Here is an 18,778-nt window from a genome sequence, read left to right as displayed (position 1 = left end):
TAAAAAGGAGACCAGTTGCACAAAAGGAGGTATACTAAGCCATACGAATTAAAAAGTGCGGTAGCCTAGTTTCGACGATGATACTTATATAGACTATAGCAGTCAAGGATCACGTACCTACTAGGAATTTGCGTCATTATAAAATAAGATGAAATTTCATTCATTCTAAATCTTAGAATATTTTCCATACATGTGATATATATCACAATAACCCTTTAAATTTTATATTTAAAACGCATATTACAAGCAGACTCCCCCTAAAACCACCTTTTCCAAAATACAACACCCTAAAACCAAAGAAAAGAACACAACAATTGCACGATATTGTTAGCGAATCTCCCTTCACGGATTAACGAAAAATACTGTAAAAGTAAACAATACAAAAGCACATTACCGACATTCATGTGGAACGGGAAAAGTAATTTAATCGTCTGTCTACGGAAATTGTGAAATTGGATTTAACCTTCCTCTGTTGCTCTTACATGTTGTATGGATGTGAAAATGAGTGCATTTATCTAGTATCCATTGCCTATATGAAGATATATATTATGTAGAACATAGCTATAAGTAATTACTGTAAGATAATATTTGTTATAAAATATAGATTGTCACTGAAATCTGACTTCTTCCTTATACCCATTTACACATTTAACACATGTACAAATCACATAATAAAAATGCTCCGTTGTGACGCGAAAATCAGACAAACAAACAAACAAACAAACATTATTTCGCCTTAGTAACTGAGTAAGGATAGGTATCAAGTAGATAATACATGAATAATAAAGGCATTCACAGCAGTTACTTATTTGTATATATATATATATATATATATATACCATATCTCCATAAGTAATATGAATCATACTAGTACCATTTTAAAGCACAAAATGCAAAAATGTGGTGCCTAATAAGGGTACAAAATAAATAAGTATATCTAACGTTCTTTAAACATCTCGTTTAGCTTAAACAATGTATATATTATAATTTGTATTTACTTACAATTAAAATGTAATTTAAATAAATGTTTGAAATTTTATCATTTTATGAATGTATTATATATTCGTGAACGTCGTAGCTGAGATAAATCTTCTAAAATCTAAAATGTACATCAAATTATACTGAATCAGGATAATATTGAAGTTTTTATGACATAATTAAAATTAAAACAACATTTTTACATGCAGAATATGTTAATTATGCACATCAAAACAATTGACCTTTCTAATGCGCCGACCTTGCTGTTATAACGTAGTATGCGCCTTTGAAACTGCTTCATCCGAATAAAATTTAAATTAATTAACCGAATACTCTTCAAGTCCACGCCAATACTGGACGTCCCAATATAGAAGGCACTATGAAAGGAACATTTCAAATTATCTTTGTAATTTTTGTCATGTTTTTATAGCTACCATCCCAATGCTTCATGGAGAGACTCTTATGTATTCGTAATACATCTCAGGAAATAGAATTCGTTCTCATAACTCATACGAACAAAATTTATGTTATTTTAATATTTCAATATAAAGCACTCAACAAGTTATCAGATACGGAGAGCGATATTACAATTTGTGAACCGCTACGTAAACGTAACGCAAAATTATGAGCATTATACAGCATTATACGAACCTCGTCTATTTTATTATTGTTATAAACTTTGTTCGGGTAATCATACGTTTTACTGCCAATTGCCGGAACCGCTCTAAATGGAAATTTTAGTACACGAAATAAGATAAACTCAAGTATACCTTCGTACGAAGTGCTAAGTAAGAAAATATTTTTATTATTTAACCCAGGGCAAGAACTGTGCAGAAAAGCTACGCGAAAATATAACATGTTCCTTTTACCGTCATAAACAAATCTTTTATATAAATACAGCTTTGATGTTCATAAAACACATTTAAATATAACGAAAATGGAAATATATTCCACGTTTGCATTACATATGTAGCATTCGAAAGTTACATAAACCTAATGCTACTACAGAAGTAAAGGCTAGCTTCGTAGCTATATAAAACAAATCCAATTTACGTCCCGACATAACCTACCCTCAGTTGCACAAAGAATATCTCGACGTCATAATGATCTAATAGCACGATTCGAGTCGAAACCGCACAAATGTCATCCAATAAGCTTATCACGCTGGCCAGCAAATAGGTGGTCTTCGTTACAATGCAATATGACGTTGATAATACTTGTTACATCATGATTGTTAGCAATATCTGTAATCTCATTTCCATTGTGATGACTCGTGGAAAAATATTACATAACAAATCCATTGTTATTATAAATTTGCCTGATTGATTTAATATAATTAGTTTTAGAATTAAGCTAGCTTCTATTTCAGTACGAACATCACACATTGTGCATAAATTTAATTATATGGTCGTTAAAATTCTTTGGGTGTGAATTCCTGTCAGAGGAATCTTGAAGATATCTGTGTAATTACTACGCCATTGGAATGAGAACTGACAATATCCGTAGCGTTTATTACTCCTTCCCATCTGCTACCCTACCACTATCGTACCAAATAAAGTAATCACATAATAAACCTAAAATATTCAAACGAAATTTTCAATTATTATTACAAGCACATTATTAAAGCAAAAATGATTTAATGTAACAAACACCCATCCAACCAATACAACTTGTGTATATTTTTAAAATGTATAAGCATTAACGATTTAAGGTAAATGAGCAAAAAATCAATGACCATAAAACGCTACACGGCTATTAAGGATATCACGCGCACCGATGACCTAATGCTTAAAATATTATTACCGACAAAGAAACTTTGTTGAAACAATTTTATGATGCCTTCCCATTTTATATCACCTTCATGTATACGGTTATAACTTTGACATTTAAAATTAGACTCCATTTTTGTTGTGAAAAGCAATGAAACTATACATTGACACCTTCAATGTATAGTTTCATTAATTATATTCAAGATATTAAATTGAATTTACAAAGATATACCAGGTTCCATTATATGTTGAATACCGAATAATTATTAATGAATTAAATGCATTACCATCCATAATAATTATGTCTTTTATATTATATTATATATATAGAGCCAAATCGACAAAGCAGTTACCAACATGTTTATTTAATATTCTGTAATATGGAATAATTATTAAAATCATACTTCAAATAAGGCTATATTTGCTCACCCCTACTTTTTCTTTAGGTAAATTTTATATTTTGATTGAATGTTATACTCGTAAGTTAGAATTCGTCACATATTGTGCGATAAATAAAGGAGCTATAAATTTATATTACCTACCATTAAATTAAATTAGTTTCTTAACTTTAATTAGTTCACGTTGAAATAATTAGACAGAGGTTATACCTACCTAGCAGTGCCTAATTTAATAGTAAACCGCCTACCGAATGTATTATGGTACATCCTAATTAAAATTAGGTACCACCGCTAGATAATTGTGTTCTACCGTGAGCGAGTTATGTATATTTACTAATAGAGGTAAACATATTTATAGAAAGAGCATTTAATATTTACCTTATAGAGTCATTTGTGTCTTAACTGGGTAAACTGCTGTATACATTTATTGTTATTTACCCTATATTTATTCATCATCATTCATTTATTTTCACAAGTTTCATTATTTTGCTCAATACCCATTTTATTGGCTGAAAAATCTAAAGAGGCAATATTCCTATTCATTAAAATAGGCTATAAAGACGTAATATACCTATTTAGTGAAAAAAATAGGTAAGTAAATCCATAAGAACCCAACCCGCTAACATTTGTTCGACAAATGTTAAACTTATCGTCTTTTGCGAAGAGAGTTTTCACAGATCGTTGAGCAGGGGACTATCTTTAAGCCCTTTAAACTTGTGTGAATGAAATGGAACGAAAAACGCGCATTCAATGTCATTCCCCGCTGACCCAATCGTTCAACTCAAAGGTCCTTCTCAGAAATCAACTCAAAAATTATCGAAACATGAACGGTACCAGAGACTCAAACCCCTGAACATAATATTATAATAAAGCTCAGAAATACATATGTAGTGCTTTATAATACATAAAAGTTCCTCATATTTTCCATTTTTTGTCACACAGAATTTTAGACGTCAAACACACGTCTCAAATTTGTAAATAACAGAGAATAATAATGATATTTTGTTTATAAAAACGCATAACAATTATAAAAAAATTTAGTGCGTGTTATTGACAGACAACAATCTTGCGGGTATAGATTCCGAAAGATTATAATCAAACTAGTTTTATAATTGTACGGCGACGTATATAAAAAAGAGAGAAAATCTAAGAATGATTATCATTGCATAGGATAAAACAAAGTCACGGTCTGTCCCTACGTATGCAAGAATAGAGGTTAATATGTAGGTCACTAGTTCATTAATACATTCATACTAGATATACAAGTAATAAATTAACACTATCACTAGGCATACCTAAACTAGTCTTACAGCCGGTTTCACAGGTTTTGGATAGGTTCGGTTTGGCTTTAACCTTTTGTCCATAAAATGACAAAAAGTATGAAAGTTTAGGTCAAAAGTGGTTATGGTTAACACCTTTAAGAACGATATCAGCAAGTGGTGAAATCATCAATGAAAATAACTAAATTCATCTAGTTGATAATGAACATTCTAGAATTCCACCCTCACTAAAAGATTGGGACATTCCAGAAAAAAAAATTGATACTCAGTCTGCAGCTAGGTTCGATGTCTCTTTGGCAAAGTAAACTAATTATTAACTGCAATAATACACGGCTCTCACGGCAACGCGCTATCAATCATGTGCTGATTATGACATTTACTTTTTATAAACATACTCGACAAGCTACGAAGCCCACACTAAGTTTATTGCCCTGGAATAACTGTTTGGCTCAAATTGATTAAGGCATAGTTTTAATGAACGATTTCGATCTTGTGTTACTCAATTCTGTTTATAATCAGGATCCGTTTCTGCATTAGGCAACCTGAAAGTATGAGTTACAATAAATTTTGATTTAGATTATTATCTATGTATAATAACAGTGATTAAAATGGAATCGAATGGAATGGAAATAAAATGGAACTTTTACGTTTGATAAACTACAAAAATCAATAGTATCTAAATACAATAAAGTGCAGTGTTTTATAACATGTTAATATTTTTGTTTGTTGAACTATAATTTTAAATCTTATAAAGTATCTCTACACCAGCTTCACTTCAATTACTTTCAAATTTCAATTAACATACTGTTCATACTGTTTAATATAAGAACATCATCCTAAACCATTTCATTACTAACAAGATAAATCTCACGTGTTCCTACCGTTAAATAATTAAAAACAATTAACGTTTCGTGTGAACTTTACTGTGAAGGTCAGTTAATAGAATCTTACTTCAAAGATAAATAACAATTTATCAAAGATATGCAGTAGATTAGACAGCGACGGTTATTCCTAGCAAGCAACCGTTAAATGGTGACCATAATTGCTAAAGGTCATCAAGAAACCAGTCGGCAGCGTAACTTATACGTTGGGACAATGTGCAACACTGTTTTAGTGCTAAAAACGAATATACGTTAATGAAACTTCAATTTTTATCGACATATCCCAGAGCAATTTGTTTTAAGCAAACCTTACGCAGCTATATTTTTGACATAAATATAGTGCTGCTAAAATTTACAAATGATATAACGGAAAGAAAAATAAACCATCAGGCAGATGGCTTCGAATTGTCAACAGAAACTAAAATTAACCGTACCTATCTATGCGTATTGTTACATTCTATCCATACTTGTCCATTTCCGAATAGAACATCTGCATTGTTAATACAAAAACCCTATGTAAAAACTTACGCGAGTTCTATTGTGAATAAGCCCAAAACGTTCAATGCCGTATTTCTATTTGGCAAAAAATATGGGTTGTCTACATGACCGTCATTCTAAACATGTCGGTTGGAATACCTTTGTTCATCTCCACTTTAATTTCCGTTAAATTCTGGGCCATTCGTGAAGAAGATACAAACACCCGTGTGCAATTTTATACCTGTATATAATTCTTCGATATTTGCTATACCTGCGACGAAGTTACACAATGTCTTGTGATCTCGAGGCCGATACAAACGCCATGTCGTAACTTTCCCATCATTGATAATTGTTTTGTAATATCATTATATTCCTTCACACACCTATCAAGATTATCCATTTGGGCTTAACGCGCAGTAACAATAAAATTAGAGGATTTTTCAAATCAGATTGTTGTGTCCTTGCATACACTTAAGTAGCACATTTAACAAACAATGAAAATTGAATATATACAATTTTCAATTTTCATTGCTATCTTATTCTGATGATTTTTTAACAAGCAATCTTTGAATTTTTTAGTACAAATAAATTTATTGAACAAAATATTTTAGTAAATCCCTCATAAGATAAAATTTTATCAAATTTAAAAGAAAATGCAAGTGTTCAAATTCTCAAAGCTTTCTCTATCTACAGAACACATGTGGACATAATTCTGTTTCGTGAAATAGCGTTCTTAGTGTATGTACCCTTAATACCCTGTTCAGTCGAGCGGAGCTTTGTGAAGCTCGTTATTCTAGGAACAAAAGAATTGCCACATCGAACAGGTTACTTATTTCTTTTTGAAAATATTAAGCGATGTGAGTTGTCTTAAACGCTTTGACGCTCTCATGAACAGCAATTGAAAAATTGCTACGTGTTTTTTTTATATAATTGTATCAATAATGGATATGAAGCATGAACTCGTATTTGTGGTTGTGTTTTTTTAAAGTATATGAATATGTCAATAGAATAGCTATACAAATTATCGTTAGTTGCCCTGTCCAGCATAGATCGGTAGGAATGTTAACCTACTAAGAGAAAAATAAATATTAAAAAATATATACTTATGTGCCACACAAGGAGTAACCTTTATAATTTCTATGACCTTAACTTATATGCGACACTTGCAATGTCTATAAAACTTTATTGGCAATCAAGGTAAAACTCGGAAGTTTCCTCATTCGTCGTAAACGTTTAGATATAAGTGCTGCCATGAATAATAAACTGTTATCTATGTCTTTTATTTCAATTCATTGCATAATGTTAAATAATGGATAAATTCTCATTAGCCTTGAACACGAAGGCGTTCACATTTCACACTATCGTCATTGCCCTTGCGAAGTTCGATGCACGTAGGTATAGAAAACAGGAATCGCGCTCCGTGCTTTCCTCACACGGTGAATATGATTCAATTACATGGAAACACGTAACGCTCAGGGGACTTCATAATAAATGCAATCGACGTACAGCTCGAACAGGCTGGTATTAAAAAGCTCAGCGATATTGCATCCGCCAGGAGCATTGTGTCTATCAGTCACGGTCTCGTTCACGACCACGCGAACCTTGCGCTCACATTAATAGTGAAGTTTTGATCATCTAATTTCTATTTTATCGACTTCTTGCATAGTTTTTAGGTAACGTATACACTATATATTTTGAGCAGAATATGAAATGTGTTACGTAATTAGAGTTTTCCTATAATAACAAAAATTGATAAGTCAGGTAGACTCATAACATCGTACGTTGTAGCTTACTAATCTAACTCCTGTAGTCGCATCTGTTAAACTGGATAATCAACACAATAGGTAGACATTAAATTTGGCAGATGCAAATGACCGGTCAACGTAGCTGTAACGTGTTATCAATCTCGGTCGGGCGTCTGCGGTATCCAAGTGGGTAAGTCCTAGCAGCCTAGCTCGCGCCACTGTCCCGTTAGCCGGACGTAACACCCGCTCTTTATGCAATTGATGTATTCTGCGATCATCAACCTGAGCCTTAATAAGCCAAATGATGCGCTACAATGCTTGCTAAGTCATCTATATCGTAGTTGGACCACCACAAGCCAAAAAATGATGAACATAATTAAACACTTCTCTTTACCTAAACAATACGATAAATTTTCATTTAAACGACCAAACAAAGCAAGTCCATCGCCTTAATATAGTTATGTAAAAAGTATCATCTCAGACATAATTGCCCAACATAATATATACGAAACACGATAAAGTTAAATGAACTAAGAACAACATCCAACAAATTATCTTCCACACGTGACGCGAAACCAGCTAATTCCCTTTAGTTGACGTATCAAAGAGATTAATTTACAAACTATCTGAGCTCCTTTCCATGTAAGTTTGGACGTGAGACTGTGCTTATGTAACATTCATTAACAACCACGAGCGGCGGAACATGTCTTCCTAGTGACATGCGACATGAGATGAGAATATAAATAATTTCATAGACGGTTGCCACTTGAGTATACTGAAGCCTGTAAGCGCTTTACTTACGTTGGGAAACTCGTAAATAATCCGACATTGTACATCCACATAAGTACAATTACATCTATTACGTGTATTAAGGTATAAAAAGGTAAACTGGTAGTCATGTACATGAGGGTGATCCTATGAATTGTATTCCTAAAAGAAAATAGTTTCCCAAAAAAATAAAATCTTTGTTGTTAAACGTGATTGATTAAAATATAATGGAACATTCTAGAATGCGTTGTGAACTAATTCGTTCGGGATAGATTCCTTCCAGCTCCCTACTTGGGCTTAACCTTCGATAGCTGTCAGATTATCGTTTCTAGAAGCAATTTGTAGGGATTTGACGCTGAGCTTGTAACTAAGCTTGGTCATCCGTCATTTCATACAGACTTTATTTCTTTTATCTGATGAATAAAAAATAAATGTACTTTAGAGCAGTCAACATTTCTCCATCTTTTTATCTCTCTCTCTCTCTAAGGAATGAAATTTTAGTGGAATAAAGTCATAAATCAGAGCATACACTACAAAATATAGAAAAATAATAACAAGAAATTTAAAGCATTTTAAAGCATCCTCGAGGTACATATTACTATTCCGTCATTAATATTCATTAGCGAGAAAAACTTTATACTGTTTGCATATACGTAAGCACACATTGCAAATAATCTACACCCGATAACTTTTAAAAACACGATTTTTCTATTCTACCTTAAAAGGCAACTTACTTCCAAAGAAAAAAATTGTTTATTAGACGAAAATAAAATTACTGGCTAAACATTATCTTCAGTGGAATTTTACCATTAAGTAATTATGGGAGTAAAAATAACAATATGCATATTATATTTTGCATACATAAATGAACCTCTTCATTTTTTTATTCAATAATTTTTTTTATAAAGTATATTATCTTTATGATTTATCAAGTTGGCACTACTGTCATCTTGCTAATGTATGTTGGTTTCTTATGTCTATAGTTCAGTCATGGTAGAATCGTTATTTTATGTTAACATGCCCAACTTCAGCCCGGCCAAAGAGATAATACTTATTTTTCATTGACAACAAAGGAGGTTTTTAATTTGGTTGCTTTTATTATTTGTTCCTTGATAACTCTGTTGGTTTTTATTTGATTGATTGAGTTTGTTAGGAAATTTTTGTCATTTGGTCCCATTTTAGATTGTAGAGTAGAAAGTTCCTTCCTAGGAACTCCGTGTCAGTTTTTGTAGAAAAGGTGTATAATTTGATTAAATTATCTTTTTAACCTTCATATATTTAAGATTATTATTAGCTTCTCAATACTCGCAGTTCATATCAAAGAACTATAAAGTTATCATATTTTTTGCTTTAAAGTTAAGTAAGTAACTTTGCTTTGTTTTTCCACACTCTTCAATTAATACTTTTAAAAAAGTGTGATATATTTTACATAATTGACAATAGAAGTTTTAACAAATATAACAGTACTATCAACATAATAAAATTGCAAACAATTTAAGACTTAAGTGGTTTTAAAACAGTTTTGTTAAGTGTTAAAAATGTATTACTTCAGTGAGTCTACTCTGGCATTTATGAATAAATGTAATGGAATGTTGTAGTTTAAGAACCACTGGTTCACCACTGGTCAAGTCTTTGACATCTAATCATTGATATTATTAAATGAGAAAATAAATTATTGTTTAACATAGAGGACCTGTAGTGAGAACATATATGGGCTGAATAATTATAACGTAAAATACATATAATTTGAGAAGAGCAATTACAGAACTTTTTGCCAGCTGCCCTCTTTAAGTTGCTTTCTGAACTGGTGTCAAAGATTTTATATGAACTATCTATTTATCTCTATATATACATTTCTTATCAAGATTGAAAGGCATTTCTTATCAAGACGCTAACATTCACATAAAATTTGATAATTGAATCTTAGATCACATTCAGAAAAGAGATAGCTTGTAGTTCTTCTTAGTGAATAGTCTAGGCTTTTTATTTGGCTAAGCTTATAAACAATATAAGGCAAAAATATGTATAAAAAAAAATATTTTTATATTTTAATCTTAATCTTAGAACAACTTTTGTATTTTGGTAGGCATTTTTTAATTAGATTTATATGATATTTAATTTCATTCTTACCTTCTGCTAGACTGTTTTAAGACATAATCCACCACAATTAATTTTTCGCCTCAAGATTTGAAGCAGCGGTTTATTAAATAATGTACTTAAAGTTACTAAAATTTAAAAAATCAATATAATTTTTCTTAATGCTTACAAATAATTAAAACCTTTGCTATTTTGGATTGAGACAAAGACCATGGAACCTCCACAGTTCAACATTTATTAATTTGATACTGTAGAATAACTGATATGTAAAAAAATTCAATTCAATTATATTTCAGAATAAAACTGCACTTCACTTTAAATTATAATAAAAAATATTTAAGAGTTAAGACAACATGAAATGTCATAATAAATTACAAATTTATATAATATAAATAAAAGATTATAGAAAGTAAAAGAAACAACAAAAGTTAAAAATATTATTTTATTTGAAACAATAACAATAGTTTTTGGTGGCCAAGTTAAAAAAGCATTTAAAAATGTAGCGCATGCAGTTTATTGGGCAAGCAAGCTTTCGATTGTGTAGGTGGCAAGGCCTTGTCTCACCTCGAGACGACGGCAGCCCTGGCTCCAAAGGCGTCGAGTCAACCCCCACGACGAGCGCCAGAACCTCGACGATCCACACCACTCCCCACATGTTCCACAACCACATCACGACACTCCACTATCTCATTATTGGCACAAGATTCACAGAACTTAACCAATATGAACACCTAAGTATTATTCTAACTCCTATTGGCACGATCATACTTTGGAAAAATGCATTGAGGTGCAATCGCGTAATATTAATGTACGCGATTATTCACATTATTTGACTTGTAACTTTAAAAAAAACAGTACTTTTTCGGAAACAAAGACTCGTCATAACATCTCTCTTCAAAACATAAATGTAAGCACACTATCTACTCGACAATCGACGGCAACGTTCCATCTAGTACTAGTGTTGTAATATTCTGTTTACTGGTTCTGTTTAGAAACAGGAGAATCGATACCATTCGATATAATATTAATCGAGTAATTGTGAACGTGTTCGAATATATATTGATTTATACATTTAACATTAATAATATTAATTATGTCATATCAATTTTGTTACCTGTTTATGTGAATTTATTATATATTCTATAACATAAATTTTACCAAACTTTCTTCTTTCTGAAATATTTTGGTTTACATACGCATATCTTTCGTGGAATAATTGGGGGTAAGTCATTTTTTTGCAACTTCATACATAACTTAGCTATATCCTCTAGATATTTGATATTTACTTGATGGTCTTTGGGTAGGACATATTGTTTTGCTGGTTTCCATTTACCATTTACATAGTGGCATGGTTGAGAAAAATATCCGTCAAAATGTAATCCAAATGACCCTTAAAGAAGATTCAATATTTCAACATACTATAAATATTTAAAATACATAATATTGAAATACTTAAAAAATACCGTCACAGCGAATTCCAATATTAACTATAACATCGTGAGGATTACTGTCAAAAAGCCCTATTTTGAGCAAGTCGATAACAGCTGTACTTTTGTTTAAAAAGGTCTGTATTTCTGAACCTTTCGCCTAAAAATAATTTGTGTTACAATTTCCAATAAAGTTTATTGCTAACAACCAATATTTAGGTTTTACCTTTTCTTCAGCAAGTCTGTTCCATAATGATTGATCAAAATACAAAAGATATTCTAGTGTTCTCATCTCAGGAGTTATTGTCCCAATGCATAAGCTCGAATTTCGGACTTTTGTATATCTGCTATAGGGATCAAATCCATTATATTTATGAACTGTATTATTAACATCTATTAAATGATTGATCCCCACAAATCCCCAAACCGGAGGACAAAACATATTTCTCATAGGCACTTTAGCTATCTTTGCAATTATAGGTGCTGCTTCCATACCTAAATCAGATGTAACAACGACGATATGGTGTTTACTGATATGTGTTATTGATTGTGATAAAATTGTTGCATTGAAACAAGCAGGTCCTAAATTAGGAAGTATAACGTTCATTGTCTGTGAGGCTGAAGCGTTTATCATTAATGCAATTTTCTCCATTATTTTTTTATTCTCGTGTAGCCATCCTCCTATTGACATTGTATCACTACAATTTTGTACCATTGTTAGATTAATAAACAAATATAATACAAATGTAAAACCAGCGTACGGTACTTATTTCATATTTTCCTACCTTAATGGGACATGATCTAAAACAATAAGAACGTCAGTGTTTGTAAGAGCTACCCCAATTTTATCAACATATTTCACTACTCTGGGTGGATAATTTGTGCCAATATAACTACATTCACGTTCAACTAACTCCATAAATGAAGGTAAACATTTGTTGTCGTAGATATAAATTTTACTAATACTTTTATCATCGAATGTTGTTTCAAGTAGACCAGAAATTAAATGCATAGCAATTGGATTTCCAGCACCCGTTATACATATGGCAAATGAATTTTTATTCGGTTCTCCTAGATCGTATTCAATTTCGTTCTTAGATTTGGTTTTAATTTCTTGTTTTATTCTTTTGTAATATTGTCTGTAATTTGATACCAAGTTTTCGTATGTATCAGATGTCATAAACACATCTAAATCATAATAAGAATGGCAATAATCCATAAATTCAGGTGCTCCCCCAATATATAATGGTTTGCTTCCTGTTGTTAATAATTCTTTCCACACTAGTGGAGATCCAGTATGGTGCCATTTGTTTTTTTGGTTAATTTTACAGAGCCATGCCTAAAAGACACAATGGGACATAAGATATTGTGTGAAGTACTTAATTAAAAATATATTATATATAGATTAAAAAATTTATTGCAAGTAAAGCATTTTTTCACCTTCCATTCCAACACAGGTTTTTCAATTCTCTCGTAACAAAAACTGGGAAGATTTTGAGACAAAAAATTTGCTATTAAGCAAATTTGGGCAAATATATCACATTGTGATTCACCTGCAATAACAATTCTAGCCACCATATTTTTAATTATAATAGTATTATGTACACATAAGTTAAATATATTTTTATTATGTAACAGTTTTACCGCAGTAGTGAGTAGGCTATATTTTATTGACGTTATATCGTAGCTTTTTTCGTTACATCCATTTTGTGGAATTTCAAAAAGTTTTTATATATCTTTCATCTTTCGAAATCGAATCGATTTTGTAATCGATTGTTGTCCTGTGACATCTTTAGCACCGAGTCATTTTTGAACGAGTATGTAACTGTCATACCATATTGACATAATTGTGACACTGGTTGTTAAACAGTAAACCATCCATTCATCACTTGTCACAAAATATCACATGGATTTGACGTTTTCTGTAATATAAATATATTGATGGACAAACAATAATTAATTACAAAACTATTTTATTAAAATGACAGCAAACGATTGGGGCTTTTGTGATCTATCGGTAGATAAAGAATATGATTTAAGTAAACTTTACCTATTTGAAAGACTAGGTTTCAATACGATCGCAATCAACACCTGCTTTGATGATTGTGATGAGGAACCAAAAAAGAAAAAAAAGAAAGGCGACCCTAAAGAGAAGAAAGATTGTTTTCCTCCACCGATAGATATACCTAAAGATTCAAGTACACAAAACCTGCATATATTACAAAGGATAACGATATCGTTTTCTGAATCGAGTGTTGCTATCAAATTGAACCAGTCAGAAAATTTGAAAAGATACGACATAGTAGCAGTTGTGCCTAAAACACTCCAGGCATTTCAGTATGCATGCAGTACTTTAGATGCAGACATCATATCCTTTGACCCAGAAGGTAGAATACCATTCAAAGTGAGTCGTAAACTTTATAAACAAGCAACAGAACGCGGTATGTTTTTCGAGTTGATGTATTCTCCAGCGATAAAAGATTCAACAGCACGAAAAAATATAATAAGTACTGCACATAACTATCATGCTGTTGGAAGATCAAAGAATATTGTACTCACTAGTTGTGCGGAAAACCATTTACAAATAAGAAGTGTGCATGATGTCATAAATCTTGGATTTATTTTCGGACTTAACACTAATGAAAGTTTAGAGGTAATTAGGAATAATGCTCGGAAACTTATCCTTAAATCTCGTGGAAGGAAATTAGGTAAATATTACTTAGAGGTTAAAGTTTTGGATGATAATAAAAAAATGGAGGAATGATTAAGGACTTTTATTTATATGTATTCATTATTTAGTTTAAATAAAGTGGGAATTTTAAGTAATGTAATGACATACTTCCTGATGTTTATAATTGTTTCAACAGCCAGCCAGTATCTATGGATTAAGTGAAAGGTTATATAAGAAATATTCAATAGGTAGGATTTTTTTTTGAGTAGTTGAAGGTGAGTGGTCACCACTGCCCATGAACATTTGCAGAGCTATGTTCTTGAGCAATGTCTCTGCAAATGGGCTTCCCACTTTTGAGGGTAAAGGGATAAGGATAGGATTGTATATTTATATAATCACTGCTTATTTAAAATCAATCAAATACATACAAAAATTCAAGTGTCAATTCTTGTATGGTTGGTTTGTCAGATTAATTCTGTAACCTGATTAAGAATTCATGGATTTGAAAATTTGAAAATAAAAATGCAGAACATAGGAACTTTACGAATATAGGCATTTAATAATTCATAACAATAAATAAATACAACTTCACCACAACATAAATTGAGATAACATATCTTTATTATTATTTAATATTTTAAAAAGTTTTGTACTTATATAAAACTAGTCAGATTTCTCTTTATCTAGTATATTTTGATTTAATTCAGTCTTGTCAACAATAACTGATCTATCCATAGACATTCTGGAACTCCTTGAGATGTTCTGTGGTGCGTCATCAGGTACTGTGAAGAGATCTGGGATCCATTTCAATCTAAACAAACAAATAAACATAATCAATTATGTGAGACGTGTGATAAGATCAACTGTGCATCCATTTTGGAAGAGATATTGTTATTATGTATTATTTTATATACTTTCCGGTTTAATGAACAAGAGAAGAATAATAAACAGATATATCAGTTTCAATACGTCTGATTCACATATTAAGTAGAAAGTTTTGCTGTAATATCCATCCATCCATCCATCAGTTCCATCCCCTTATAGAATCTAATTTTATTATTCAAGTGCCATTTTTTAGCTTTTCTGTGTGGATCATTTTCAATGTTTTTGGCGACTCTGAACTTTGTACGCATCGCTGCGCAGCTTCTCAAGACTAAGATGTACCTCATGCTAAAATGAATCCAAGAAGATCAATTATTTTAATTATTTACTTTAAATGAGGAGGATGGATATTCTAATATATTTCCAACACGTTTTATGTCTGTTCTATTATTTAACAATATTCACTTTGACCTAACGAGACTGAATATTTTAATAAATTATAACGGATGAACTGGATTTTTTATCAATATTCCAAAATATGAAGATTTTAGGACACTATATCGTGAATACAAAGGCACGCTTCAATTTCTTTATATATAAACTGCTTTACTATTACGAATGTTAATTGTTAAAGATGATAGATAGGTAACAAACCTTGTGATGAAACATGAAGATGAATGAAAAGTAAGCAACGAGGCAGATGACTCTCTATTAGGGGTGTAAATAAAAGCAACATGTAATTTATTTAATGATATATTTTTCAAATGCAATCTCAACATTTGGTACAGGATAATACAAAGGTATAAAATCACACACCATTTCAATTACTACACATTTTGAGAATCCACACACGAGCGACCCCTACAATACTAAATTCGTTTATTCTATAGTGGTTTTACTATTTTTATTTACGTACTCGCTATTAAACTAGCACCACTTTTACATATACATTTTTTAACATATTTCTTATCTGTAATATAACATTCGATATTGTATTAATAATTATTTGAACATAGTAATTTTCTAGTGCTACTATTATTTTTTATTCATTTATTTTTGACGTACTTTAGGAACAAATGGAAAATAAATCAGGTATTTTTAGATATGACAAGTCAAAACTATTAAGCATTATAATCCATCACCGCTACTATACTTAATTTATTTTAGTTTTATCTGCAATTTACTAATCAAATACACTAAGTAAAATGTGTACATTTAGACAAATATTTTATTCAACCGTGCGGGATATCTATTTTCCATAAAGCCTATAGGATAAATTGAGATTGCAACAAACAGAATGGTACAAAATTATATTCCGAACTTATTTCAAACTTAAGAATGTCACATATTATATAAAAAAGTATGTTTAATGTGCTTATAAGGTCATGTTTTTGTTTTATTCAATAGATGGAGATTCGACAATAATTTCTAAAGTTAAAAGTAACACAATGTAGGACTGTGATATGGTTTATTTTATATGGTCCTTTTTTATATTGAGAAACGCATTACATAAGTCCTACACGGTTCTTTTTACTATTCACAATACATGTAACATTTTCATAGCCTTACGTTAGTGCCAATGGGGATGCGTTTAGTACAATGATCCATCAACGTGTCAATGATATCAAGAGATCCACTACGACTAGAAAATATAACTAAGCCTCTAGTTTTTAAACATTCTTAATTGTTTTATGCATAAATTTCAATTTAAAGCATTGAAGAGCTTAGACTATTATAATATATCGATTGTCAAATGTTAAGATTATCATACCTGCTCAATTATAAAATAGCTGCTCATTAAAATAATTTTTTAATAAAATGAAGTATGAAAATTAATGTATTAATAATAATTATTGTTAGCAACGCAATGAAAATTATGAAATTATAACGTAGCAGTCTTAAGAAGGTCTTTTATAAGTATTAATCATTATTTTTAAAACATATTTTTTTATATTCATATTATGGTGAACACTATCATGGCATCTTAATATCCAATTCGAAATAAACAAACATCCAAACACTCACAAAACTAGACACAGCAAATAAATAATCTCACGTTATTAATTTTATCTAGTTAACGAATTCAGTCTCATTGGTTATAAAAGAACAGTAAAATGCTCGCATATTTCCACAAAAACCACAAATTTACATAAAATCTAAACATAAAATTAAATTTGATATACAAATAATTTCATATGGAATAAATGCAGATTATTTATAGGCAGTTAAAATCTACAAATTATTAACAATAATAATTTGTTTCATATTTTATAAACTAATGTATTCTAAAAATACAATCGGTACAATAGAAGATACTTCTTACTCATTAAAGTTAACAAAACACAATATTATGGCGTTTTAAATTTGTTTAATATCATATTGTAAGGTATTTTTTAATCATTTAATTCTAAATAACTCGTGCGGTTTTCTAAGATCTCACAAGGACACCATAGATATCAACATCAAGAGAATACACATTGAATTCATAAATTTCATACATGAAACACATACAGTCAAAACTCTTTGTATATTCACCTTAAGAAAAATGAAAATAATTTCACAACCAAGTATTATATTCAATTAAATTCCATACAAAAAAAAATCTGTATTTAGGCCTACTTGGTGAAAGAACCCTAAAAATATAAGAAAAGATAGACCTACTACATCACAACCAAAATTAAAGTAACCATAGATTATTTTAAAAGTCTATTAAAAATATGGCTACCAAAGACAATTTATCACGAAAAGAAAGCCTCCATCAAAAATAGTTTATCATTCCCACCGACCTATATATAAGATATCGAGAACATGAAGGCAATTAGGAAATATGTAATTTTTCCCCATTCCTAGGAAACATGTTAAATTCCACACTGTCACACATACAAGTTAGATGTAATATGGAACGAAACCGCACGAGTTTTCACCCAAATATCCAATCTAATACTCTCTTTGATTTTAATCCAGACTTAGAAATCTGAAACGCAGTATTTTATTATATTATTTAATCGGACATTTTAACGGTCAATCATGAAACGTTAACTCCTACCTATCACAAATTCACTTAACAATTTATGAATCACCGTTATATGTCCTCGATCTGACCGTAAGGCGTTCCAAGGCAGCGATATCGTAATTAAAAAAGTGAGTTTTCAATAAGTAACTTTTTAGTAATTTAAAACCCACAATCCTGGCTGATTCCTGGGGCGGGTATTGGTTTATAGGGGCTTTCCATGGCCAATGGCAGATGCATATCTGGACATTTTGGTGAAAAAAGAATGTGCAATCAGGCAAGAAGGCATTTCCCTACATATTCCATATGCCTTACATTAAGTCTATATGTAGGATATAGAGCGCGGAGAATAACAGGGTAAACAAACGGAGATGATAGACGGCAAAAGGTTTACACGAAGTTGAACGCAGTGTTGCACCTACTTACTAAAAGATTACCCAAAGCAAAAAACTAAT

The 18,778-nt window shown here is 30.9% G+C and overlaps 4 protein-coding genes across 4 annotated transcripts in view; 1 reads left to right on the top strand and 3 right to left on the bottom strand.

The window, feature by feature from the left end:
- Nucleotides 1-11,344, bottom strand: part of LOC119840581 — a 108,813-nt gene extending 97,469 nt beyond the window's left edge. The window contains exon 1 of the mRNA XM_038367269.1: nucleotides 10,958-11,344. Within this exon, the coding sequence (XP_038223197.1) occupies nucleotides 10,958-11,063 (106 nt within the window). The 5' untranslated portion in view covers nucleotides 11,064-11,344. The remainder of the gene's footprint in view (nucleotides 1-10,957) is intronic.
- Nucleotides 11,345-11,547: 203 nt separating this feature from the next.
- On the bottom strand, nucleotides 11,548-13,401 carry LOC119840580 (putative malate dehydrogenase 1B; the record flags this gene model as incomplete). The annotated part of the gene is made up of 4 exons (XM_038367268.1): nucleotides 11,548-11,783; nucleotides 12,001-12,518; nucleotides 12,606-13,159; nucleotides 13,261-13,401. Coding segments are annotated over 4 exons (1,449 nt in total), but the record flags the coding sequence as incomplete, so codon positions are not given.
- A 283-nt stretch (nucleotides 13,402-13,684) lies between these two features.
- On the top strand, nucleotides 13,685-14,584 carry LOC119840402 (ribonuclease P protein subunit p30). Its single transcript, XM_038366998.1, has one exon. It carries the CDS (start codon nucleotides 13,802-13,804, stop codon nucleotides 14,582-14,584), a length of 783 nt encoding a protein of 260 aa, XP_038222926.1. The 5' UTR covers nucleotides 13,685-13,801.
- Nucleotides 14,585-15,023: 439 nt separating this feature from the next.
- The window catches only part of LOC119840354 (protein Lilipod), a 19,624-nt gene continuing 15,869 nt past the window's right edge, over nucleotides 15,024-18,778 (bottom strand). The window contains exon 10 of the mRNA XM_038366935.1: nucleotides 15,024-15,302. Coding sequence (XP_038222863.1) covers nucleotides 15,155-15,302 — 148 coding nt within the window. The 3' untranslated portion in view covers nucleotides 15,024-15,154. The remainder of the gene's footprint in view (nucleotides 15,303-18,778) is intronic.

Source organism: Zerene cesonia, chromosome 6 (genome assembly GCF_012273895.1).
Source record: "Zerene cesonia ecotype Mississippi chromosome 6, Zerene_cesonia_1.1, whole genome shotgun sequence".
NCBI lineage: Eukaryota > Metazoa > Arthropoda > Insecta > Lepidoptera > Pieridae > Zerene > Zerene cesonia.
The sequence above is the reverse complement of the archived record's forward strand: the minus strand, read 5'-3'. Positions and strand labels throughout refer to the sequence as shown.